This window comes from Nothobranchius furzeri, chromosome 3 (assembly GCF_043380555.1).
Source record: "Nothobranchius furzeri strain GRZ-AD chromosome 3, NfurGRZ-RIMD1, whole genome shotgun sequence".
Taxonomy (NCBI): domain Eukaryota; kingdom Metazoa; phylum Chordata; class Actinopteri; order Cyprinodontiformes; family Nothobranchiidae; genus Nothobranchius; species Nothobranchius furzeri.
Genome location: NC_091743.1, coordinates 82,440,822 through 82,468,351, shown reverse-complemented (window position 1 = coordinate 82,468,351; position 27,530 = coordinate 82,440,822). Strand labels below are relative to the sequence as shown.

The following is a 27,530-nucleotide window of genomic DNA, read 5'->3' as shown; positions in this document are numbered from 1 at the left end:
CGAGGACGTCCCACAGCTGCACAAGTCCTAAGAAACTTAGCGAAGTTGTCCAGCTCCTGGTTACTCCTCATCCTCGTCTTCATCACCTCTATTATCTCCTGGAAGCTCTGAGAAGTCATAGGTCATGGCCAGCATCCCCGTCCTCCTGCTGTTGCTCGGCGGGACGTTTCTACTCAGCGGCACCCCTGCACAGAGGATCAGAGGCAAGTCCAGAACCAGAACCTGAGTCGAGTCAGGAGGAAACTGCAGGGAAGTAAATTATTAACATTAAGAAGGCAGGAAAATCTAAAACTAACACCGGAAAAACGAAGTTAAACAAAAATAAAACAAAGAAAATGATCCAAAAATGTTGGAATTTTGGTAAAAATTAAAAAAAAAATAAAAATAAAACTATGGAAGAAAATGTGAGAAAGGAAAAGAGTGTGTGTGGATGAGTCATGGGTACAAGCTCAGGTGTGGACTCAAGCAACAAACTGGTATAAAAATCCAAGTCTCTGAGGAGGAGACGGGAGCAGATCCAAGTCCGGGTCCCTGAGGTGAGACGTTCCTGCAGAACCTGATTTGGAAAAACGTCTCTTCTTTCTGATGTTTAAGCAGCTGCTTCTGGTCTGATCTTCTCTCCAGTCGGAGAAGCTGTTTAACAAACTGGGTTCATGTGGATGTGGGCAGGTGTGGAGCTCCAGCAGGTGTGGGCGGAGTCAGTCGTCTTATCAAATGTTATGTAAGATGATTACTTCCTGTGTCAGACAGAAACGTGGAGACTCGAGGAGGATAATCTCTCCAGGAGACAACCTGCCAGTGAAAACAAAGTGTGTGTTTAGATGTGCTCCTGGAGCAGAGCGGGTTTATTCACGATAAAACTAAAATTATGTAATCAGTTTGGTTGTTTTTTCAGCTTTGGGGGCTTTAACAGGACACAGCTGTTAGATCCATTGTTAGAAGACGTGTTCTGAGTTCAGAGTGTCCTCTGATTGGACGAATGGACTCTTGTGTTTTAGTCATCATCCTCTCAGGTCCAGTTTGATGGAAAATCAGCTGGTTTTTGTCTTTAATTTGCTGGAGGAGCAGCTTTCTGAGAAAGCTCGTGGTCACCAACGTGTCTGACTGTTAGAGGAGACGATGAGGAGTTTGTTCAACATGAGGTTCTGTCGCCTCTGTCAGCGAATCCCAGGACACACACCACCAGTGTGTAAATGTGTGTGAATGAGTGAAGGGTTTACCAGACTAAAGCGCTTTGGAGTCCTCTGACTCAGAGAAGCACCGCACAAATGCAGGTGGTTGATCAGTAATCAAGGGTCTGGCACAGCGGCCTGTAGGGACAATGCTTTAGAATGATTTGTTCCCTTTAGTTTACACTGAGATGTCAGACATGTGAAGTTGTTTCTGGCTTCTATTAGAAGTTTCTCAACAACATCTTAGATGTTAACCCCCCCCCCCCCCATACCACGCTTTAGTTGACCTGAAGGGGAACAACACCTTATCACAGCCAGCAAGACTGTAGGTGGCTCCGCAACTAGAAACATGTCAAATATTAAAACTTTAAAGAGTCACACGATAACTGAGCATCATCCAGGAAGTCAGCTTCAGCTGCCTTGTTGTATACTTTGATTCTTTACAACAAACCAACCATTTAACCAGCCCAGCGGTCTGCCAAACAGCTAATTAACCAACCCCCCAAAAAACCACAAAACACAACCATTTGACCACCTCACTAATTAACCAACCAGTCAATCAAACAGCCAACTGACCAACCAACAAAATATTAACATGTGACCAACCAGCCAATTAACCAATCTACCAATTAACCAACCAGTTACCCAAACAGCCAATTATTAAACTAGCAAAACATCTAACCATATAACCAACCAGCCAATTAACTAATCTACCAATTAACCAACCAGTCCACCAAACAGCCAATTAACCAATCTACCAATTAACCAACCAGTTACCCAAACAGCCAATTATTAAACTAGCAAAACATCTAACCATATAACCAACCAACCAATTAACCAATCTACCAATTCATCAACCAGATACCCAAACAGCCAATTAATCAACCAACAAAACATCTAACCATGTAACCAACCAATCAATTAACCCACTGAATAACCAGCTATTTAACCAATCTGTCACTAAACCAACCAACAGAATTAACAACATTTAACCGGCCATCAACCAAACCAACGAATCAACTCTTAAGGTGGTCCGAGGGAAAGCAAATAAATACACAGTTATACTAATAGTAACGTTTTTTGTTTATTTCTAATCATCTTGTTTTGACAAATTACTTTCAAACTAAACCTGGGCGTCAAAAACCTCCGTGGGCTTTTATAAAGCATTTAAAATATCGTTATTGAAGTCCAGCCGTAATAAAACTCAGCATCAGGACCTCCATGGACGAGTTCAGCCCATTTTAATGAGCATTTACACATTTTCACAGACGTTCTTTATTGAGGTGAGTTCCACAGTAAAACCTGCAGCAGCTGACCCACATCTGGCTCCAAAATCACTTCATCATAATTAATGTTACTTGTTTCTGCTTGTGCTTCATCACATTTTAGAGGATTTGCTTGGTGCTAAATAATGTTTTACAACTGATTTTCTAGAGGTTTGTCTTTTATTGTAATTAACTATGAATAAATCTGAGTTGAATTACCTTTCTTTTCTTTATTCCATTTCGAGCCATTTTTGTTGAGATTTGAATGCCAGATGTAGAATTTTGTTGGTTTCTCACCTTTTTGTCTCGGTTCAGAGTTGCATTATTGATATTTTATTAATTATGAGTTTCTCTTCTTCTTGTTCTGCATCTGGTCACAATAGAATTTTTAATTCTGAGACTAAAACATCAAGTCAGAACAGAGCAAAGAGATGTAACCTGAACTAAGCTGTTGATGACAGACTGCAGATCCGAATGTGAGCTGGTTTCTCTCCTGGAGAAGATGATAAAGTGGGAGAAGCAGCAGCAGCTCATTAGAGACGGAGGAGTCTGTGTTGTTTCAGGAACAGAGTTTGGTTTCCATCTCTGTTTTACGGTTTGAGTTAATGGAGTAAAGCTGCTCCGACAGCGTTTTCTCTTGTTTATAGACTCAAAGGCTTCCAGACGTGGTGGTTTTACCCTGAAAGGCAATGAAGGGGAGGAGAAGAGATGCTGCATACATTTGTTCAGATGGAGGCAGGTGATGATGGAGGTCTCTGACTGGTCCGTCCATTCAGGTCAGGGCAGGTGAAACCTGGAGGGCTGAAGATCAGCTTCACTACGATCAGAAGATTGTGGTTCTGCTTGGTGAAACGAGAGTGTGTGCAGTCAGGTGGTGCTCTTGGAGGATGGTTCTGATTATTTTAGCACTACTTGGTCATCTGTGAGCAGCAGGCTGGTCCTGGTTAGCTTTAATCTGATGGAGTTTGTTGTTCTGGATCTGCAGCAGCAGGGCGACGTGGGCCAGGCTGGAAGTCTAGCTCTGTTTTATTTAAATGTTTGTGTTTGCAGAGTTCTGCTGTGCTCCATGTTCACCCCCCACCCGGGCCTCCTCTGTTAGATTAAATCAAAGCTGCAGGACTCCAAACACGCTGCTGAACTCGACTGAGCCTAATGGGACCAAACGGAACAGAACACCGGTGCTGGGACACGCCGTAATGACTGATGAGACAAACTCCATCAGCTAAACAAACATTTGTCCTTCGCAGGATCCCTTTGTTCTGTTTAACGCCGAAGAAACTCTGAAGCAGGAGAAAACACCCAGACTTAGACTCATAAAACATCACGTTCAGCCTGACCAGCACCGTGGAGAACATCCAGGCTCCAAATGGAGTTTCAGGGACAATAAAGAACAAAACGAAGGGTTTTTACTTGTTTGTTTTCCAGAATAAAACCTCAAACGTCTCGGGTGAAACCATAAAAATGTCTGCCTCAGTTTTCATTTCCTGTCTTTAACAAAAGAGAAAAGAGCTGTTTTAAAACTTTCATGGATCTCCTCGTTCTGTGATGTTCCGCCGTCGACCTCAGGAGCTCGTTTCTTCGGTGTGAAACCAAATTACAGCTAAAGGAGCATCAGATGTTCAGAATCAGCAACACCAGGTCTCTGTGATGATCATTCTGACTTCCCTTTGTCCGTCAGCTCGCCACCACAACATGAAGGTTCGGATCAACGCCACAGGCGACACCATCGTCATGAAGTTTGTGCGTCCGAGTCCAGATGTGAAGCTCGAGGGTTACATCCTGGGATACGGCAGCAGCGTGTTCTCCAAACAGCTGATCCCGCTACCCGAGAACGGAAAACCCTACGAGACGGAGATGGGTAAGAACGTCCTGTTAATCCCACCAGAAACTTCTGGGGAATATTCTCAGCATTCATGTTTTAGGGAGCAACTTGTGAACTGTAATCTAAACCCGTGAGGTTTTTGGTCTTCAGATGGAACTAAACATCTGAACCAGCTCCATTGTGGGAAAACAGCGTTTATACAGAAATCCTTTTGGGACAGATCAGAACGTGAGAAGATTTTGAGCAGCAGCAGGTGGTTCTGATCTGTTTTGTGAAGCTCAGCCAAGATGTTACATCCGATCATGGTGAGAAAACACTGAAGCTCGGGACGAGTGGAGATGAATCATCTCAGCAGGTTTTAGGATCCAGAACCAGACACGGGTTCCTTCTGAATCTTCCTGGTTTTGGGTTCTTTCACATGATGTAAACTTTGTTCCTAGAGGAGGGAATTCATGATCAGCAGCAGGAGGATCAGACTTCTGCTGGTTTCTGGTGTGTTGTCGGTGTTCAGATGGATCTGCTAGACCAGGATGGGTTTCTTCTCCTATTTAGACCAAATTTGGTTCAGTAATTTATTCAAATTCAAGTTTAGATTTCATTCATTAAAGGTGTGGTTAACTGAAAAATATTTTTAATGGTTATTTCTGATTATAATGAGTCACTCTGAGTTTTTCATGCTGGCTGAACACTAAAATAGTCTCCTACACGTATCTCCTGCATTAAAATTCTGATGGAAAATAGACGGTGAAACTTTAGGATTAGAAAATCCTGACAGGTCTACGTCACACTGTGAACAACGTTCATGGACTCACCCATCTTGACTCACGATGAGGAAGGCTGTTGTTGGTTTAGCGTCCAGCAAACAGCAGAGAACGTCTCGACTAGCAGAAGCTAACTTTTAGCATTAGCAACTCCACCACACAGCAAAACTCCTCTGGGCTTGTGTTATTTGATGAAACATCCATGTTGGAAAGTAAACAGAGTCAGTGGTAGAGTTGTGTTGCTGTTAGCCAATCAGAGATGAGATGACCAAATATCAGGAAGTAAGACTCCAACTCCTGCCATCTGAAGCTCTCCTCTATCTTCTAGATCCTGAGACAGGCCCACCAGGGCTCTTTGTACCCAGTGTATGACTTACAAGGCATTCATTCCGACTAGAGACGACGGCAAATACACAGATTAGACGAGTGATCCACACCTTTAACATTTTTCGAACATTTTAGAATGAAATCCAACGTTTTTGTTTGTCAACAAAAACACCTAAAATATTTGGTTCTGATCCATTTTTGGTCTTTTGGGGCTAATTTATTTATCAGACTCAGATCTGTTAGTTCTGCCTTGACTCTGGAGGAGCAAACAACAATTTGATTAAATTCAGGTTTTAGGCTGTTTGAAAGACGTCATGGTAACACTTTACAATAAGGGTCACTTTATTAGCATTACTTAGTGCATTATTAGACATTAATAAACTATTAAATAAAGTATTAACAACTGCTTAACCATATAATAAGTAATACGTTACTAAGCAGACACCCCCCCCCCCCCCCAGCCCTGGACACTTAATAGTTAATATCTGGAACTTTAATAATGGGACCTTTTGTTTATTAATGCACTTTGATGCTGATAAACGAACCATTATTGTAAAATTTTACTGATGTTTCTTTATTGTCTGACGTGGTTATGAGTGATGTGTTCAGGTGCTGCTATGATAATCCAATGCCCCGGCTTCCTCCCCTCTCGGAGGCTGAATGAACCCCAGAAGATGGATGATAATCTTGTGTAAACGTTTGGTTTCCAGGGAAACTCCTCTGGGAAACGTCTCATTTAATCTTCTGGTTGCTCATGTCTCGTCGTCTGGAAGCGACCTGTGAACTCCGACAGTTTTAGACACTCGGTGTAGTGTTTACCTCCCTGGTTTAACGGCCCCAGCGGAGGATCATCCATCAGCAGCTGGAGGACCACGTCGACCACAGTGTTGACTCTGTAAATCCAACGTTGTCGGTGGTTTCTGGGCTCTGATTTTTTACCCACATGAGACACAAATGTGGCTTCAGGGAGGTTCAAGGATCCTTCACTGTTTCCTCTAAAGACAAACTTGATTTTATTTGACTCTGCTGTCAGAAAAAGGACCGACTGAAGCTCTGGAACATCTCAGCACACATAAAAACTATAAATCTCTCTAATAAACAGTTTGAGGATATTTATTTGAAATAAAACAAGAATCTGTGTCTGAAATCCTTTACGGAGACTAAAGACAGGGCTTCCAGATGCTGAAAAAAACAGCTTCACACAAATAAATCAGAGCCTAATTAAACCTTTATGGGCTGGATTATTGATTAGAAGCACAGGCTGTGTTTAACGTGTTATTGTCTGGTCATAAATAAAATACCCGGCTGAGCTGCAGCTGCTGCTCCACACTCATCTGTCATTTCAATAGGTCTCCAGAGAGGACTACTAACTGAAGTGGAGCTTGTATCCACTCTAGACACTGAGGAGTGCAGCTCTGAGCTCCATGGATTTTCCATGGATGGTGAAGTCACACTAAACATGCATTTAAATGCATCTGATTGGATGAAAACAATTGTTTTAATGGGGTGCAAGGGCATTCACAGCTCAACTTTAAATTCAGAAAAAACACAATCAGCAAAGAGAGACGAGGCTCAGACTGACAACATAGTTTAGGTTTGATGTATAAGAAAAGTAAAGACAACCAGGATCAACAGAAATGTTAAAGCTGCTGCCAGTGTCTCATCCAGGTCACTGCGGTAACCACCAGTAGTTCTCTGGACTGTGGGGGGATCTGCAAGGACTCTTATCGGTCCTAGAGCACTGTCACCTGGTTAAACTCTGAAGAACTCTACATGAGCTCCAGAGGGGGCGGGGCTACAGAATCCTACAGAGCTCCGGGAGTTGACGTCACTTCTCCCGGCATGCAACAGTTCAAATCAAAACGGCGCCATCTTGGCAGGCAGAAGCCCGCAGCTGGACTATTCGTTATTGTCAGAAAACTCAATCAGACAGGAAATATGGTAGATTCCTGTTGTGCCCCAGGATGCAGAACAGACGGGGACGACATAAGGAATGAGCCATCTACAGGATTCCCCAAGATCCGGAGCGCCGCAAACGTTGGATCATTGTAATAAAACGCACTAGAGACCGGGCTAAAATGAAACTGTGGGATCCCGAGAGCAAAGGTTTTTGCTTATGCAGTGACCACTTCATATCAGGTACTTAAACCAACGTTTCCTCAACTGTGTATGGTATTTATTTTAAATGCTTTTATTACGATTCTTAGTGGGCTTCCTAAACTTATTTTGGCGTGGCGTTTTCTGTCTTATTACTCATAGCAACAAGTAAACATCACGTAAAACGTTGCCTCATGATTTCTGCGTGCTGTCGTTTACGTGTTTTATGATCACAGCAATTAACCGGCTAAGCTGCATTTAATCAGATCACACATAAAAAGAACTTTGGATTGCTGTTATCTGTCTCACCGAGACGGATCTCAGACAGATCCTGAGACGCTCCTGCCTGACATATTTATTTTCTTCACGGATAAAAAATCAGACTAGTGATTTCTATTGGCGTTCAGTTTATACATTCAAACAGTACAGCACTCTATTTAAACTCCTTACATGTAAATCTATGTTATTTGTGTTTTTGTTTAATTAGTTTTATAAATTATAAATGTCAGGACATCTCAAATCCGGTAAAGCCGGGCGTACACTGTGTGACTTTTTCACTCGTAGCACTCAGCTTCTGCTCAAACTGTACGACTTCCTCGCAGGGCAGATCTCACGAGCCAGGCGCTCTCACTGTACGACCCAGTTCTCGGATGCGATCTGACTGCTCACACTGTACGTCTGGTAGCAACACGTCGGACCTAAAAAATATGCTAAAAATAGCAGTTTTTACTCAACACGTCAGACTTTTTTGTGTTGTTGTGCCTGTTGTCCTTCGGGAGTGCTGCAGGAGGACACACAGAGATTTATGGGGGTTGGATGAGGAAAACGAAATAAAGAAAGTAAATCTGTGTTTTGTGATCAGTTTAATTTGACATGAACACGACAAACACGCTTTCTTGACAATCTTTGTGAGTAAAAAAAACGTGTAGAAATAAAAACGAACAACATGTGTTATTAGGGAAATAGCGGTGTTGATGCATGATTGCGCATGCGCCGTGAGCGGTTCTGGTACTTTTTGGGTCGCAGCTGCTCGCAGCGCCGCTTCAACAGTGCGATACCCTCACTAGGGACGAGCAAAATATCAAACACGCCAGAAGTTCGTGCGAGCTCACGATTGCTGATCGGTAGCTGGTCACGTGGTGTTGATCGCCTCCCTGTACACTACACGACACTCAGCGCAAAACTCGCCCCGATCTTGTGGATTCTCGCACGAGTGGAAAATCGGCTCAAAAAAGTGAAAAAGTCGCACAGTGTACGCCCAGCTTAAGAGGTCCGCTCCGACAGCTTCTGGCGTTTTTTAAAAGTATCCCAGGGGCACAGTAAGGGTCAGAGATGTTTAGTCTATTTAATTTCTGACTAAATAAAACAATTTCTTCGGGTTTAAAGTGTGAAGTAAACTCCGACGGAGTAAAATCCAAGCCAATCCCGTTCATTTTGTTTACCTTTGTTGCCTGCCAACATGGCGTCCACTCTTTGAGAGTCGCGTGACGTCCGTAGCTCTATTGTCCATGTGGAGGATAATTAGAGGTTTTAGTGAGTTTGTCTCAATTTGAGAGTTAAAACAAAACCCTAGAGATGAATTACAACTAATTTAATGTAACTAAAGTTTTGTAGATCCTTCCTCTTTATTCTGAATTAATTCTCATTTGTTTTTAAACGTTCTGCTCTTTGACGAGCCGACCTGCGGTGCACGATGCGCACGAGACCGACGGTAAATAAACACTGAATAGAAACAGTTATGAAGTCTGTGTCTGGAGGAAAAGCAGCAGCAGTTTAATCTGGACTGAAATCAGATGAATGTTTTCACATGTTTAACGTCTTTCAACACAGAACCTTCATCTGAAAACGTTTACATTTGCGTTCCTGCCCTCTGTCCATCTGCGGCGCGCCGCCATGACATCATCGCCCTCATGGCTTCCACCGAGGAGTCCTCACATGTTTGTGTTCCCGCTGGAGGTGTTCACGCTTCACACATCATGACCCTGACGCTAACACGTCCCGATACACATCAGCTCACTGGGGGGACTTTAACCTGATCCACGTTTCTCATCACCCACTGTTTTCGTAACCAGACTCCACTCCTGTCTTACTGGTTTAACTCACACCTGATGGGAGGAACCAGAGGGACGTTTGGTTAAACATCTGAAAGTCATGTTTCAGAAGAACAAACAGATTTTCTATAAATGATGGAGTTCATTTAATATTTATTTAAACTCTAATGTTTGATTCAGACGCAGAACCGAAGTACCTGGTGGCCGTGCAGCCGATCCCAGCCAACGATGTGAAGAAACACTGTACAGGTGTGTTAGCTGGACGCTCTAAACTGGGCCTGAAGGGTTTCCAGGACATCTGACGGTTCCTTCATGTTTTCTCTCAGGTAAGGTTAACCTGGAGAAGCCGCTCCACCTGGTGATTGGCTCCATCAGCCCCACGTCGGTGCTGCTGTCCTGGGGAAACCACCTGAAGACGCCCTACGAAGGGAACGTCATGAACGAGTGTCTAGAGGAAGGGTGAGTCCACCCTGGTCTTCATGGACTTCTTTTGTTTGACTTGGGTGATGATCTAAAAGCCGGGTGGTAAAGTATAAAGCTCGGTTACCATGGCAGCATCAATGATGGCAAAAAAAAAAAAAAACGGTTTTCCTTCCTGAAAATAAACGGTCAGAATCAAGAGTCCATTATGCTGTTGTTGTGTTTGAACCATCTGACGATGGTGATAGATCCTACATGGACCTCCTACAGCACACGTTTCCCCTCCCTGTGAAAGATTTGGAGACATGTGTGGAAATCGTGACCCAGCTGTCCTCCACCGCTCTTATTAAACATAAACTCGTCTCCTTCTCAGAGTGTTTGGCTGCAGCTTCATATTTTTGGATCCCTGCTCTACAAAACACGACTTTAAGGAGAGAAGGCGATCGACAGAATGGCTAGAAGTAACAAGATGGTTGTTTCTACGCCGAGGTCACGCGACCGCAGGCAGCCAGTGAGAAACCACGTGGCTGAGAGACTCTGGTGTGTCATTAACCCGCCGAGCTCTCGGGGTCGTGGAGAAGGTTCAGCAGCTCCTTCAGAACCGTTGGGTCTGGATTTGATTCTGTTTACACGATTCAGCAAAACCACTTCTCAGCCACGAGTCCTTCACAAATACCAAGTCTGACAGTTCCTTTAGTGTCTTCTGTAGTTTGTAATTGTACTTGAGGACAGCACATGGGAATAATCCTGGGTTTTACGGAAGAGCGGCTCTCTGTGGAAAAGCTCCGATGCCTTCTGCTGCTCTCAGATGTTTGTTTGAACTCTTGGTTTTGGTTTCCCAGCAGACCTGAAGTTTAAATCTTCATCAGAACAAAACATTTTTGGATTAAACATGAGTTTAAATGTGTAACACGTGTTTACTGAAGTCTTCTAAACAAACAGGACTTTGTTTCTGATTGTCACAAATGCTTCATAAGCTTTAGGATGGTTTTCCGTACGACCTTCTGGGGTTTAACTTTACTTGGTTTATGCATAACGTGAATTCTAATTTGCGTCAATATTTAAGTTTTGCCTTTTAAAACAGAGTAGAAGTCTGATTTTAATCCCTGTTAAAAGGGAGTTTTCCTCTCCACTGTCGCTATATGCTTGTTTAGTATGAGGATTGCTGTAAAGACTCTGACACTAGTCAGTGACTTGATGTGGTTTGCTGGGTTCCTTATATAGGAAACATTTTTTCTGATTGGCTTAATGAACTGACCTGTATTGGAATGTTTATTATGTGAAGTGCCTTGAGATGACTCTTGTCGTGATGTGGCGCCATATAAATAAAATTGAATTGATTAGAATTGAATTAATCGTTTAGACCAGTGGTTCTCAATCCTGTCCTCAGCACCTCCCTGCCCTGCATGTTTTCCATGTTGCCGTTTCCAACAGCATTGTTTCTCTGCTGCCACACACCAGACTTAAATGAATGAGTGATTAACAGATTTCTGCAGCACTTGATGTCATCCTAAGGAGGCAATAGGTGAACCAGGTGTGCTGGAGCAGAGACATGGAAAACATGCAGGACAGGGGGGGGGGGGGGGGGGGGCTGAGGGCCAGGGTTGAGAAACACTGACTTAGACAAACGATAATGTTTTAAGTAAGTGTGTTTTAAGTTTTTCTATTTGAGGTTTTAAATCAGAAAACAGAAAAATGACCCACTTTTAAACAAAGCTGTTGATTACACGGGTTTAAGTACAGTCTGATTTTAGAAGTGTGAAAATCTAAAAGAACTAGAGTAGAACCCTGAGAAACGCCAAACATAATTTACTGACCTGACTAAGAGACGCTTACGTATTTTTGTGACTTTACAAATGATCCATCACAGCAAATTCTGACTGATTACGTTTGTCTTCGGGGGAGTGAATTTTCTTGGCATGAATTAAGCTTACATTTTTACATTTTTCTTTGATGGTTCCAAAATTCTCCATCCCCAGTGAGTCGTGGCAGATGGTTGATTATACTGATCCAAGATCCTCAGGAGGTTTCTTCTTGTTAAAGGGGAGTTTTCCTCTCCACTGTCGCAAAATACTTGCTTGGTATGAGGATTGCTGTAAAGACTCTGACACTAGTCAGTGACTTGATGTGGTTTGCTGGGTTCTTTATAAAGGAAACTTTTTACTGATTGGCATAATACTTTTTTAAATTGAATTGAACTATCAGCCTTTATTCTAAAGTTACCGAGTATTAGGCTCTGAGGAACTCCGTAAGTGCTTCTGCTGATTTGAATTGGTTATTGATGAACTTCTGTCTTCCATCAGATATTACACCATCCGCTTCAGGGAGAGGAACAGGAAGTGGATCTACCAGACGTGTCCAACCAGCGACACGGTGATCGATAACCTAAAGCCCAACACGCCGTACGAGTTTGGTGTTCGCTCCAACAAAGACAACCGCAGCGGCATGTGGAGCAAACCGGTGGTCCACAACACCAACACAGGCAGTAAGAGTCCTTCTATTCAACAAAGAAACATACGCTGTTTTTACAGGACCATAGCGTTAGCAAAACGGGATTTGCCGCGGCTCCCTGGAGAGGATTTTGGCATTTACAGTAGCAAAGCTGAAGCTAGAACAAACTGCCATCAGGCGCCTCTCAAACCAAGACGGGATATAGGGTGGTCGCTGCCCCCCCCCCCACCGCATGTGACGTACAGGGTCGCACATTCAGCGTAAGACGGAAGACACGAAAGACTGATGAAATTTCTTTTTCAGGACCTTTAGCTTTGATGTGACCTGCTTTTTGTCCGGCTTGACGCCCCGCTCAGCCAGTGTTTTCACCACTCTGTCGAACAGCTGGCTGTCTCTCAACGTCCCCATAAAAAGGCAACTATTACGGGAGCGGGAGCAAAACGGAGACCGAGAAAGAGGAAATTCAAAGCATCTCTTCCATCGATCATAATGGGCAATGTGAGATCACTGGCCAACAAGATGGAGGCATTCCAAGCCCTTTCAAGGACTCCGCCAGAGTTTCGGCAGTTTTGGAACCGCTGAAGGAGATCATGCAAAGAAGGATTCTCCAGAGAATCAAGAGAATTATGGACAACCCTGAGCGTTCTCTTCACAAGACTGTCCGACAACGGAAGAGTGTCTTCAGTCAGAGGCTTCTTCAGTTTTGCTAAAGTATTTTTGAATTGAATTGAATTGAATTAATCTGTTTGTCCGCTCGCACGGCCAAAAGCTCCATGGTCTCCGCGTCCGTCCAGTTTGCCATGTTGTAGGTGGTTGAAAGATACTAGTGAGAGGCCATGTTTATCTGCGTTTATATCTCTTCCGGCCGGCACTCGGCGCGCAGTATACGTCGCTAACGCGACCACCCTATTTGCGGGGGGGGGACCTCCCACAGTCGCTCCAAAGGGATTAGCTGGGCTGACACGTGTTTAGCCGTCAGAGGCGGGGGGCTCATGCGGCAATATTACTACGAGGCTAAGCGCATCATAATCGAGTTTTGTCACCTTGCCCCTTTGCTCCTTGCCACATTTACGAGACTCACAAATTCGGATTTATCACTCTGTAATGATGCAATGGTCTGTCTCATAAAAGAGGCGATATTGACATCCTGCTGCCTTTTGTTCGTTTATCACTTTATACGAAAAAAGAACACATTGATGTTGTTTGTCTTACTTTTCTTCCACAAAGTTTTTCTGTCTGCTCTGTAACAAAACCACCACTTATCCTCAACGATGTTATTGTTTTTTTCCCTCGATTCTACAGATAAGAACGGCCAGCAGCCGTACAAGCAGCGCCATCCTCCACCAAAGCTGATGGTAGGTGGTGGTAACGCCAGCCCTGCTGCTAGATTCCACAGTTACTCTGTTATAGTTTTATTTTGCTTTTAATAAGAGTTTTTTTAACCAAAATTGTAGGATTTTTTTTTTATTATGACCTTAAATCCTGCAGACGTTCTCCCCGAGCGAGGACCTTCATTTTCACTGAAGCTACCTTGTTGAAGGAATCTGCACCAGAAAGCTTCGTTCAGTTCTCGAGAACAGATTGTATAAATATGTAAAAGACTTTGGGTTTATTTATTTATTTTGTCTCCATCTGAGATTGATCAGACTAAATTAGGAAAAGCTGAAGATCTGAGCTGGAAAAAAGAAACGGCTTCAGACTGGATTTATGAGATGCGGGATGCAACTTGTAGCTGTGGTTTTACTTTGCATTTTTCTGGTTTGTGTTTTGCAGAAACCTCTGAAAAACATCCCTGTTCGTCCTGGTAAGGATTTATGACTCAGACACATGCTTTTGGCTGCTCCAGTCAGGAGAATTATGACCTATCTGCTGTAGAACATGAGGAGAGTTTTTATTGATTCTTAATAACTGTTGACTGTTTGCAGCTCTGCACAACAACACAAGACCTCATCCCCCCTCTCTGATCAAATACCCCGGTTTTTCCGGATTGCCGCGCTCCTCCTTTGGTGATTATCTCTTTATTCATTCTAGTCTTGTTGCTTTAATCCTTTGTTCCAGGGAAGCAGAGGAGTTTGTTTGTTGACCCTCCGAGGCTCAGCAGGTTCAGCTGATGCCTCTCAGCGAACATAAATGTTGGTAATGATTTAGTTAATCCCTCTGTAAGGAAAAATAGTTTGCAGGATCAAAACAGGCAAATAACATTTTTGCAGACCTGATCAGTCGAGCCTGAGCTGGGGTTCCTGTCTCTTCTTCAGCTTCGTTTTCTGCTCCTCTTCTTCACCTTGTAAAAACGTCGTCCTGTTTCCACAGAGTCGGTCCCTGAGAGCCAGCAGGAAACTATCCCTCTGCCCAGCTCTGAGCCCAAACTTCTTCTCGAGTTGCCCGGTAACCAGACAGTCACTCTTTTTTTCTTCTGTAACCATCAGCCTCTGTCATTCATGCAGCTTCAGCCATCCATCTAGGAGGGGGCGGGGCCTAGGGCCTGGAGCTGATGTGAATGGTTGCATGTTGGCATGCAGAGTCAGAAAGTCGATACCTGGAGGTGATGTCACTGGAGAAGAGTAAGTTGACTTGGCCCCGCCCTCCCTGAAAGTAGCCAAGTTTTTGAGGGTCATGTGACCAGATCCATGCTTGAGCATCCATTTATCTGTGATCTCTTCTGTCTTTTTATCACTTTCATTCATTATTTTTAATTTTCAGGCTCAAATCTGTTTGATGCCAGTTTTAGTTTTCATGAGTCCAGTAAAACCAAACCTTGTTGACTCTAGAGTTTCAACATCAGACAGAAGTCCTAAAATAAAGTATATTTACATATTTATATATTAGCTCACGGCCCAGAATCTCTGTCCTTCCCTCCTTTTGTCCTCTTGTTCCCATCAAAGCTGAATCTTTTCCTGTCTTCCTGCATGACCGGGCTGCATGCCAGATGCAGACGTGGTTGTACTTTCTCTCCTGAGAGAGACAACACAAGCCGTTCTGCTAACTATTGTCCAACCAGTATCATCTGATCTACCTGTCTCTCCACAAGTACATCATCATCATTATCATCATCTTCACTGTCAACATCATCAATGAGACCAAAATGCAAACATTTAGACTTGTTTTATTTTTCATTTAATTTGCTTAAAACACCCAACATAAAATTAGAAACTTTGTTGTGAAACTGTTGGTGTTTTTATATCTCTAAAAATCCTTATTAGTCATCTTTACAATTACGTGGAAGCTGTGGGGATTGTACATCAGTGGACTGTCACTGATGAACACCCTCCTCACCAGTTAAGCCCCTCCCCCTTTTGCTGGTAACTATCTTAGCCCCTTCTCCTCATGCTGGCTTATAGTTTAGTCCCTCCTCCTCATGCTGATCACTAGCTAAGCCCCTCTTTCTCATGCTGGTCACTAGTTTAGCCCCTCCTCCTCATGCTGGTCACTAGCTTAGCCCCTCCTCCTCATGCTGGTCACTAGTTTAGCCCCTCCTCCTCATGCTGGTCACTAGCTTAGCCCCTCCTCCTCATGCTGGCCTATAGTTTAGCCCCTCCTCCTCCTCATGCTGGTCACTAGTTAAGCCCCTCTTTCTCATGCTTGTCACTAGCTTAGCCCCTCCTCCTCATGCTGGTCACTAGTTTAGCCCCTCCTCCTCATGCTGGTCACTAGTTAAGCCCCTCTTTCTCATGCTTGTCACTAGTTTAGCCCCTCCTCCTCATGCTGGTCACTAGTTAAGCCCCTCTTTCTCATGCTGGTCACTAGTTTAGCCCCTCCTCCTCATGCTGGCCTATAGTTTAGCCCCTCCTCCTCCTCATGCTGGTCACTAGTTAAGCCCCTCTTTCTCATGCTGGTCACTAGTTTAGCCCCTCCTCCTCATGCTGGCCTATAGTTTAGCCCCTCCTCCTCCTCATGCTGGTCACTAGTTAAGCCCCTTTTTCTCATGCTGGTCACTAGTTTAGCCCCTTCTCATGCTGGTCACTAGCTTAGCCCCTCCTCCTCATGCTGGTCACTGGTCAAGCCCCTCCTCATCATGCTGGTCACTAGTTTAGTCCCTCCTCCTTATGCTGGTCACTAGTTTAGCCCTTCCTCATCATGCTGGTCACCAGTTTAGTCCCTCCTCCTTATGCTGGTCACTAATTTAGCCCCTCCTTCTCATGCTGATAACTAGTTTAGCCCCTCCTCATCATGCTGGTCACTTGCTTAGCCCCGCCTCCTCATGCTGGTCTATAGTTTAGCCCCTCCTCCTCATGCTGGCCTATAGTTTAGCCCCTCCTCCTCATGCTGGTCACTAGTTAACACCTCCACCTTTAGCTGGTCTCTATTTTAGCCCCTCCTCCTTTAGCTGGCCTATAGTTTAGCCCCTCCTCCTCATGCTGGTCACTAGTTAACACCTCCACCTTTAGCTGGTCTCTATTTTAGCCCCTCCTCCTTTAGCTGGCCTATAGTTTAGCCCCTCCTCATCATGCTGGTCACTAGTTTAGCCCCTCCTCCTCATGCTGGTCACTAGTTAACACCTCTACCTTTAACTGGTCTCTATTTTAGCCCCTCCTCCTTTAGCTGGTCAATAGTTTAGCCCCTCCTCCTCATGCTGGTCACTAGTTTAGCCCCTCCTCCTCATGCTGGTCACTAGTTAACACCTCTACCTTTAGCTGGTCTCTATTTTAGCCCCTCCTCCTTTAGCTGGTTAATAGTTTAGCCCCTCCTCCTCATGCTGGTCACTAGTTTAGCCCCTCCTCCTTTTGCTGGTCTCTAGTTTATCCCCTACTAGTCATGCTGGTCACTACTTTGGCTCCTTATCTTTCTGCTGGTCAGTCACCAACTTGGTTCATCCTCTTCATGTTGATCACTAGCTGAACTCCTCTTCCTTATACTGGTCTCCAGTCTGATGCTGGTTGCTCCATTCTAAGCTGGTCTCACAAGGGTTAATTGTCCAGCTGGGACACTCACACACTATGTTGTCTTTCATTCATTGCACCTGTCTCACAAAATTTGGATCTTAGTTTAGAAAAGGAGCACACCTGGTGGCACTTGAAGCCCAGTAAACGCCAACAGGCTGGGGGTAACTAATCAGGATTTGTCTCTTTTTTTGTCTTTTAGAAAGACACATGAAAAACAAATATTTAACCCAAACGTTATTTCATTGGTTGAATGGATTCAAAAGAGGAAATGCCTTTAAATCAGTTTCCAGTAAAATGAGTGAAACCTGAAAACGTCTCAGACTTGCTGGTCCACCAGGAGAAGTCTTACCATGGATGGAGATGATGAAAGCTTAGCTGATCTGCTGTCAGATCTGACTCCAGGTCAGTCTAGTTCCTGTGATTTCAGTATCTCTCTCCTCTTTGCCCCAGAAAAAGGAAACGGTCTTAGGACCAACAGAACCCGACCAGCGGATCGTCCGACTCCTGCCCTTTCCATACTCCTTCCCACGACTACCACCCCCACCACCACCTCCTCCACCCTTCGCACCATCTCCCCCATCACTAAATTACCCTCCAATGGTGGCTCTCTTCACGGTCAGACCACTAAGGCCCCACCTACTCGAGCTCCTGAGAAGCGTCCCAGTCCTGCGGGTAATTTCCACCAACTGCTTCCTTCCTTTTTAACAATCTCTTTCAACATGTTTGATGTTGTTCCGACTCCAGCAGGATTCCCTCAGACTGACGTCGTTTCCACACATAACAAATGTAACTGGTTTCATTTTACAGGAAGTGGACCATCTCTAAACTGGTCTTTGCCATTTTCTTTTCCCACACAGTGATGCTCAGGTCACAGGATGGCTCGTTGCTGCTGAGATCAGTGCTGGCCAACGAGCAAATAAAAGCTAACACCTGGGGTAAAAACTCTCACTTCCTGCTTCCTGTGGCGTCCTCCCTCTGTCTCCTCTTTCTGTCCATCTTCTATCAAACGTTTCCATCCACAGGTCTGGCTGCTTTGCTCCGAGGTCTGAACCTCATGTGGCGTCTGCATGCAGCTCACAATCTTCCAGTCATGCCTGCTGCCCAGCAGCACTTTCACTGACTGGTCTCTAAAGATTATGAGCGCTGAATCATCATAACACATCATGTATTCATTGATCATCCAGATTAAACCCCATCAGACGGTCCATCACTAACGTCACGGCTCAGGGCTGCTGCAGACTCACTTGCTGTCCATCACAGATAAAAATATCCAACCATAACTCAGGACCTGCAACTGTCTTTATCTCTTTAGGTCGAGGCAGCAACAGAAACGTGAACCCGTCTCTGCCTTTCAGACCCTACAGTCCAGCAGCTTCTTCAGAGTCTGGATCCCTGAGGCCTGCACTGAGAAACCCCCTCTATCCCTTCTCTAACGGATACAGACCCTCTTCCTCTAGATCCAGTAGCTCTTCCCCGACGGTGGAAATACTTGGGGGTAAACCTCCTCCAGTCTCTTTCTGACTTCACGATCCTATAGATCACAAATTTCCACAACAGATCAATCCTGTTTGATTTTTGTTTCAAGAGTTGCTTAGTAATTGGACTCAAGTAGGTTTACTCGGATCAGTAACGCACAAACAAAGCCTTCAGCTTCATGTCTTTACCCGTCTTTGCATTAGATCAAAACAATGTTGATAGCCCCTGATTTGGTCTGATCCGGTTTCTGGGTCCATTTTCATCATTCCAGCTACATGGAGCAACATCTCATGTTAACTAGAAGATAACACTCGTCGGTGAGCCACGAAATTAAATCAATTGGATTCAAGTGAAATCAGAACCAGAAGAGACTTCAGCGTAAATTTGATGGTATGCAAAAATGTGTGAAACTATTAACTTTTTCTGGAAAATTTTAGAAAAAAATTCTGCAGCAATTCTTTAATCAGTACGTGTTACAGTCCGGACAACCGATATAAAATAAAAGGTTTGGGACAGTGAACCTTGAGGGACTCCACATCTTTAAAGGTTCTATAGGATGCTATTTTAAACCGTTCAGAGCAATGATAGAGCCATATATGATACACTTTTACAGCTGGCACTACTGAGTCATCGTTTGTTCTGAAATTCAGTTATTGTCTAATGAGACTTTTGATCAACCCAGAAGTTAGACGCTTGGATTTGATGGAATCCACTTGTGTGAGTTCCACTTAGGTAATGACGCAATCCTAGACCTCCAACAAAGCGTCATGGGCCATAGAGAGAAAAAACAACTGCCAACACACACCAGTGGGGAATTGGCTATTGGCAGCACCTGGACATTTCCCAGTGGCCTGGCTGCCAAACTGGCCTACTTGGTGATTATGCGCACCACATCAGAGAATCAAGCCCCTGACACACACACACCGCTCGGACTGCAAAAAGGCAGCCATGATTAATAATCCCAGTCCATGTCTGATGTTCACCCACCAAACTTTACCATTCTGCTAGCAGTTAGCATTTTGGTTGCACTCACCCTTCTGACCTATCCAAAGGTGCCGGTTTAAAGAACTAATCCCCCGTAAACCTACTTTGGTTCTGGTGGAGGTTCACCAAGCAGTCTCTGAAATCAGGGTCACATTCTGGCTCGGTTTAGGGACTTTTTCCAATGAGGAAATAACAATATAACACGATCAAAAGCTCCTAAAAGTGAACTTTGCATCATATAGAACCTTTAATACCTGATTCTTTATTTTTAAAGCTACTCAACAGTTGTGAATGTCCCTTTTGTCCCACAAGCCTGTGCTAAAGGAAACAACTGATCTGTCATTTGGAACGTTTTGGTGAAATCAGAAAACAGAGTAAACACTGTAGCATCAGCTCAGGTTTGACTCTTTTAGCTGTTCTTTACATAAGTCCTGATCTACAAATAGAAACCATAGCACCACCACTCGCTTTGTTCCTGTTGGCTGCTACATGAACCTCACAGCAGAACAACCAGACCAGATCATGTCAGTCAAACTGGCCACGCCCACTGTACTATAGTTCATACTTATATAAAACAAGCAGTGATAATTTATTAGAAACCGGATTAGTTCTGCTCTGGGTTTGAGTTTTCCACACAAAGATCTTAAGGGTCCGATAGGTTCTGGAACCAGACGTGACCCGCGGCTTTTAGCACTTTGATGTAGAGTTTATTTTGATGCCAGCTGGCGTTAAACGTAAGCCCTTTTGGCTCCAGTTTGGTCGAGTTAAAATGGATAAAATGTGTGAGGACAGTTCTTCTGTCCAATCATGAAGCCCATCAGTTCTAAAGATCCCATCTCTGATGGGTTCCAGCAGCTCCATTATCAGTAGATCTGACAGTGGATGGGACTAAATGAGCTCATATGTTTTGTCCCAGAACAGCTCGAGCTGATCTTTATCTCTCTGAAGGATTCCCTGAAACCAGATTTAGTTTTGTACCAAACGGGTCTTGGTTGGTTGTTCTGGTGTCAGCTTCAGTTCTCAGGAGCAGACTCCTCTTCCTAACACTCGTTTTCTCCCAACAGCAAATGGACAGCCACACCGGGGCATTGCCCAGGCCAAACCGGTCTTATGGTCCAGAACTCGACTGGGTAAAAATACCTTGTCCTTCTGTGTCTCATCATTCACCTTCAGTCACTTTTGCAGCATTTCCATCTCCACTGCAGCTCATGTTAGTCTTATTGTCCAAATCCATTATGTCTTTAATCCTTGTTCCTCCATTGACTCGTCCTGTCACCCATTCCTGCTTTCTTCAGTCTGTCCCTCCATGTGTCTCCTTTCCATCAGCTTCCAGTTGAGCTTCTGCTGGTTTTCACCAAAGGTTTTGGCAGAAGGTCCTTCAAATAATCAAGATGCTGGAGTTTGGTTATTTGAGTTGGTTCTGTCAGCTCTCTGTGGTCCATGTTCTGGTGGAGCCGGGTGTTGGACTGTATGGTTTCTGTTTGCTCTATGGAGCTCTCTGGTTTCTGGGTGGTTTGCTGTGATCCCATGATGAGTTTTAGGTTCAGTAAAGATCTGAATAACAGACTGCTGGATTAGATAGAAAACATGAACATCAGATGGTAGTTTGTTCATAAGCAGTCGATGGGTTTAGTCAAAACTGACCTCCTTGATTCACACCAATGATCTTTAATTGAGGTGTAGAGCTGTCGCCAGGGCTGATGAAGAGGAGGGGAACTCAGTTAGATCTTTGTAACCTTCACATCTTCCTGCCTCTGGTTCTGGAAGTCCAGCAAACTGAAGGTGCCTATATGACTCTGGTTTGTTAGTGTTGCCTCTCATAGTGGTATGGTTTTACTTCTCAGACAGATAATTACTTAAATTATTAATTGAAACATCTGGAGGCTGAAGCAGGAACACATTCATAAAGTCATGTAAACTTTAAAGTTCAGATTGAACAAAGTGTATGGGGGCTCAACACTGAACCATGAGGGACTCCACCTTAATTGATTTTCCACCTATTTGACTGTTAGGATGTTCTCATTTTATTCCAAAAGCTTTTAAGAAAAGCTAGTTTGATGTAATATTGATATGTTTCAAATTTCCATATATATATTAATATTTTCTCATTTTCACCCTATGGAACTACAAGTCTGGCAGATTCATCGGTTTCAGTTTCAGGCCATCTTGGTCTGAGTTTAGACCAGAGTGTAGGAACCAGATCAGAGATGCTCAGGTCTTTCATGTCAGATGTTTTCATACTCAAACAGCGGATCGAACAATGAGCACTACGTTGCTGGTGGGTTCTGATCGTTGAGTTGGAGTTGCTTCACCTCTCCTTTTGCAGTCAACAACTCCTTGATGGGGGACAGACAGGAAGGTTCCTGATGTGTTTGGTGGTTCTGGCGTCTCCATTGGTAATGGCTCAGATCCCATCTGCACCGTAAGTCTGCCTTTCAGTCGTCAGCTCCACATGGTTACGAGGCGTCCTGAGGCTAGTTTCTGACATAAGCAGGAAGGGGAATGCTGGCTGCCGGCATTGATCCTCCGGCCAATGACTTCCGCGTGATCTGTGGAAAATATTTTTTGCCTGGAAGAGCAAGCTCCTCTGATAGGTGGCTTATTTTGAAGAACATTGCTCTACAGAGCTTTGCACTTTTTGTCACCATGCAGAAGCTTCTGTTTGCTTTGAGCTTCAGGACAGTTTGTGTGTGAGGAGATACTCATTGGCCTTGTGCTGTAATCCGTGATCACAGCTCTGGTTCCATCCCGACCTTCCAGGAGAAAGATCCTTGTAAAGCTGTTCTGTTCTCGGGTCTTTTCCTCAGAAATAGCACAAGTTGAACCCAGAAGTCCAAAACATCGGCTCCGCATCATCATCTGTGTTGTTTCAGCTTTCTAACTAAAATGTTGCGGGACTCCATCATCTTTCATGTTTGTGGTTTTACATTTGTTCCATTTGGTTCTGGAACCGCTTCAGTTCCCTGATTGTGAGGAATTTGGGCCTCTCTATAAGGGGGTGGGGGGGAATTGGCTGCAGGTTCTGGACCTCTGAATCAAAAACACAAACAACCTTCTGGATTTCCAGGAGGTTGTTCGTGTTTGGTGTTCGGAGAACACTCCAGATCAAAGATCCTGCAGGAGATTAGTGAGCAGCTGGCAAGAACACGGGCCCAAAGTGGCCCCCCACCCCACCCACCCTACCTCAGGCAGGCAGCGTTGCGCCTGAATCTGATTTACATGAAACATTTCTACAATTTAGAGAAGTCCTGATGATCCTAATCTGAGTGAGGCGAACGTGTTTCTCATTAGATCAGATGGTTCCAGGATTCAAATAACTTCGCAAGATACAGAAAGTGAAGACAGACTCTGAGGGAAGCGGCTGGTGGTCCATTAATCATCTGAAAGTCTGTGGCGTTTGTTTCAGGAGCCGTTCCTCGTCCAGCTGTCCACGCCAAACCAAACTTTGTCAGAAAACTTGGAGAAACGGGTGAGAAGTCATCGAGAATCGGGACTAGACATCAGCTGTGTCTTCATGAGCCTTCAGGTGGAAGTTTTAACCTGGGATGAAATGATTTTTGTTTCAGATAAAGTCAACCTGGTGGAGAAAAGTGAAAAGTCGGACTTCCTGCCACAGAAAGTTCCACCAGCGACCGCCAAACCAACCAAACTGGAGCGAACGAAGACCACGACGGTTCCTCCTACAGCTGCTGGTATTCCCAACTTTAGGAATAATGAACATTCCAGTTGTTGTTGTAAATCCTAAAACTCAAATATTTTCAGTCTAAAAAACATCAAATTTAATTCCAGCTTGATGTTTGAAGGTCAGATAATTTTTACTTCTTCTCTCAGCCACTAAGCAGGAGACCTGGGAAGAGTCGGACCTGTTCAAGTCTCAGCCAGCCTCCGACATTGACGCGTTGGGGAACAAACGTTATGTTGGTACGACTCTCCTCTGGTTTATCTGACCATTGAGTTTAGGAGGAAGGTGACTAATCTAGACCTTCGTTCCTCCAACAGCTCCTCATGTAGTCTACCAGACGGGAAAGAAACCAGATGAGCCTTGCTCCATCACCTCCTCTCTCACCTACTTCCCTGAATCTGAACCTGGAGAGACAAATGTGACATCTCGTCCCAAGAACCCACCGTCCAACCTCACCGTGGTGACGGTGGAGGGGTGCCCATCCTTCATCATCCTGGACTGGGAGAAGACCGACAACCACACCACCGGTAGGAAGAAATGAGTTAAAATGTTCCCGATTCCTGAACCTCGGATGTTCTGCTTGGCATTAGTAGAAGGTGACCCATGATTAGCAGTAGGATCTCACCACTGATATGTCCTCTCTGTAGAATATGAAGTCATCTCCACCGCTAAAGGTCCTGATGGAGAGCAGGTCTCAGTCCTGACCACCAACCAGACTCACACAGCTGTGGAAAACCTCAAACCTGAGAGCAGGTGAGCTGACATCCTTTTAACCATAACCATCTTCAGAAGGTGGATGATAGATAGTCCAAAGGTCTCCAAGTTCTGCAGAAGAACCAGTTTCACCCAGTTCTTCTGAAAGCAAACATGGCCGACTCTTTAGTAAATCTAAAAAAACACCTAGATGTAACGATGAATGATCAATAACCCACACTAGTGCCTGTCAGAGTCAGAGGACTCCAAAGCGCTTTACACTCCAGTGCATTTAGTTCCTCATAAGAATTGAAACTGGTGGATTTTCCATCACGTTTGTTTCAGAAACAACAAAGTTTTGTCTAAATGTTTAAAATAAAAGTAAAATCTGAATGTTATGTTCGAACAGTAACTTTCAGTGGTAACACTTTACAAAAAGGGTCCCTTATTACTGTCACCTAGTGCGTAATTAAGCATGAATAAACTATTAAATAAAGTAATTAACAACTGCTTAAGCATATTACGTAATGCATTACAAAGCCTCCCCCATTATTAATGCTTGATAATGAACCAAGTAATGGTTAAGTAACAGTGAGCAGTTTCCTGCTCCTCCGCCCTACTGGTTGATAGTGGAATAGCAACTATCGTAAACAACCTAACTGTAGCTAGCGCCAACAACGAGCTAGCACTAACATGAGCCAACTAATACTAAAATAAACCACAATGATCCACGCTGTTAGACAAAACTAGTATTACGTCCAGTAGCAACAAAGCCAGGTCACCATCACTCTGTGATTTTGTAACCTCCTCAAACTAGTGTAGGCCGCGCCGGTGTTCACTCAGGGTTTAGTGCTTTGCTCCGCTTCCAAAGAAGATCGAATTAGACAGCTGTGTAGAGGATGTGTCCTACCAAAATAAAAGCAGAGTAAAGAGATTTCCTATTTAAGGTGTAAGTATAACCCAAACAGGGATCCATGGTTCAACAGACTCACAACATCTGAAACCTTGGACAGGAGATCTGCTCACCCTGCTTTTATTTTGGTAGGACACTTCCTTTTCCCTTCGGTTTTGCATGCTAGCTAAATGTTTAATTTAAAAATGTCACATTTAAATTTATGAATCATCTGAAGCTGAATGCGGTCTGTTAGAGCTGTTATGATCCCTGTAGTCTGGTTCTTAATGAAGAACCTGAGGAGCTCCCTGCTGTAGATGCTCTGGTCTGAGCAAAGGAACATCTGGCACTTGGTGCTGCCGTCACTTAGTCCAGCTGTGCAAACAGACCAGAGACTGTCAGGCGAAGTTAAACAAGCAACAATTTTCTGCTTCGCTTAGCGGCGCTTTAATAAGTCCTGAGGATGGAGAAAAGCTGGCCCGAGGTCTGACTGGACTCAGACATCTCTGACCTTCAGCACTGCTTGGATAGGTTGTTAGAAAGTTCGTCTTTTATGAGTGAGTCAGCTGTTAGTTTTGGTTTCGCTGGTTACTGACTACTGGTTTCACTAGTCCTGATGTTAGCAAATTCCTGTGTCAGAACTCTGAAACATTTGTTTCTTCATCTGTCTGTTTCTCCAGTTATGAGTTCAAGGTGAAGCCGAAGAACGAGCTGGGAGAAGGTCCTCCGAGTGAGCCGGTGTCCTTCAGCACGGAGTCTGGTACGCCGCCCCACTCATCAGAGTCCTTACTCAGAGCAGCAGCACCTCCAGCCAAACATGAGGATGGCTGAAGGTCCCGTCTGTGTTTGGACTCTCCTCTGGGCTGCAGCTGATTAACACAAAGATCTACTTACAGGATCGAAATCTGATTTCTCATAAATGACCAGCTGAGTGCTGAGAGGAGCTGACATTTAGGATTCATCTGAACAACCAAAGCCATCCAGATATGCTCCATCATCTGGAACTGGGTCTGGTTCTGCTCTATTCACCAAACCTTCCAGAACTTTATGGGCTTAAAGGGTCACTAACAGGAAAAACACACGTTTCTGTGTGAAATGAATAAAACATTTAATGATTATTCCCCTTCCTACAGCTCAGACGTTTGTTCAGATGAAACCTGAAGCAGACTGGTGACTTTTTTCATTTATTTTTAGTCTCTTGATGTAGATTAATGGTTCTGTTCTGTTTCTCCTGCAGCTGATCCTCGAGTCAGTGAGAACGTTTCAGGTAGATTAGCACCCACTCGTCATCCGCTCTGAGATTAATAGTTTTTGTCTGAATATTCTGAGTCCAGCTGCTGCTGTTCACAGGGAAAGACGCCATCTGGACCCAGTTCCCCTTTAAGACAGACTCCTACTCTGACTGCCACGGGAAGCAGTACGTGAAGAGGACCTGGTACCGCAAGTTTGTGGGCGTCCAGCTCTGCAACTCGCTCAGGTACAAGATCTACCTGAGCGACTCGCTCACCGGTGAGTACAAACGCTGCTCCATGGACCCATTTCACCAGCAACCGGGTTCTGGTTCTGACCCGTTTTTTGCCCTGCAGGTAAATTCTACAACATTGGAGATCAGAGCGGTTTCGGAGAGGACCACTGTCAGTTTGTGGATTCGTTCCTGGACGGACGGACGGGCAGGCAGCTCCGATCCTACCAGCTCCCCTCCAGAACCGGTACATGTCCAGCTTCATGCTACATCCGCAGTCCACACACTGGGTTCAGTCCTGGACCAGCAGCACGTTTTAGATCAGGACCATTTACTGCAAATGGCCAATCACGTTAGAGTGATGTCACATCCTCATGACTCCGGTAAGGTGTGCGATGTTAGCTTTGATGTTAACATCAGAGCTAGCATCATAAGCACTTTAGCTAGAGTTGAGGAGATATGACATCACTGCATTGTGATCGGTCTACAAATCCACTCGGACAGAAAGTCTCTGCAGAAGCTTCTCGTTTACTAAAACAGGAGCTGCGTCGAGTCTGTTCATGAGTCAGAAATCCTCGGGATCAGGGCGGCTGTAGTGTCTCACTGTCAGGAAACCACACATGTCTGAAGCCAGCTCCTTCTGCGGTTTTAGAGCCAAATCAACAAATCTGATACGCTCAGACTTCAGAACCACACACAGCTCTGATTAAAGCAGCTGAACTTCATCACGTCTTCTTCTCCTGCTCCAGGTTTCTACAGAGCCTTACGTCAGGAACCTGTCCACTTTGGGCAAATGGGAGGACATTCCCACATCAACTACGTCTCCTGGTATGAGTGTGGAATACCCATCCCTGGAAAATGGTAGACATACTTAAAGTACGACTCCTCACCTCAGGAGGCGGCGAGCCCGTCCAGCCAGACCTCCAGACTCACCTGGTGCTGTAAAACGTGTACAGAACTTCCTCGTCAGGGAACCGTGAGGACAGCATTTATAGCAGACGTGTCTCATCTTTACTCTTTACCAACGCTGAAGCAACGTTCGAGCAGGAACTCACAGGAGGTCGGGTTCTGCTGGGTTCTGTTGGTTGAACTCAT

At 44.5% G+C, this 27,530-nt stretch overlaps 1 protein-coding gene across 3 annotated transcripts; it reads left to right on the top strand.

Moving 5' to 3' along the window:
- On the top strand, positions 1-27,530 carry abi3bpb (ABI family, member 3 (NESH) binding protein b). 3 transcript variants are annotated; one of them, XM_015957924.3, is made up of 23 exons: positions 1-203; positions 4,116-4,295; positions 9,676-9,744; positions 9,822-9,954; positions 12,219-12,400; positions 13,669-13,721; positions 14,140-14,170; positions 14,292-14,372; positions 14,677-14,751; positions 17,697-17,918; positions 18,104-18,181; positions 18,559-18,741; positions 20,771-20,836; positions 23,113-23,175; positions 23,273-23,398; positions 23,538-23,627; positions 23,706-23,915; positions 24,036-24,141; positions 25,654-25,733; positions 26,211-26,240; positions 26,324-26,482; positions 26,560-26,682; positions 27,185-27,530. In XM_015957924.3, the coding sequence occupies exons 1-23, from the start codon at positions 125-127 to the stop codon at positions 27,298-27,300; spliced, it is 2,535 nt and encodes an 844-aa protein (XP_015813410.1). In that variant the 5' UTR covers positions 1-124; the 3' UTR covers positions 27,301-27,530. The 3 variants fall into 3 exon arrangements, with proteins under 3 accessions (XP_015813410.1, XP_015813411.1, XP_015813415.1); XM_015957925.3 differs by lacking the exon at positions 18,104-18,181; XM_015957929.3 differs by lacking the exons at positions 18,104-18,181; positions 18,559-18,741; positions 20,771-20,836.

What these genes read in the sequence shown, in the direction of transcription:
- abi3bpb (XM_015957924.3), top strand. Translation starts at nt 125, where the DNA reads ATGGCCAGCATCCCCGTCCTCCTGCTGTTGCTCGGCGGGACGTTTCTA. An exon ending in GAAGCGTCCCAGTCCTGCGG is followed by an intron (nt 17,919 to 18,103) that starts GTAATTTCCACC and finishes TTTCCCACACAG; the next exon opens with TGATGCTCAGGTCACAGGAT. An exon ending in GACCGACAACCACACCACCG is followed by an intron (nt 23,916 to 24,035) that starts GTAGGAAGAAAT and finishes TCCTCTCTGTAG; the next exon opens with AATATGAAGTCATCTCCACC.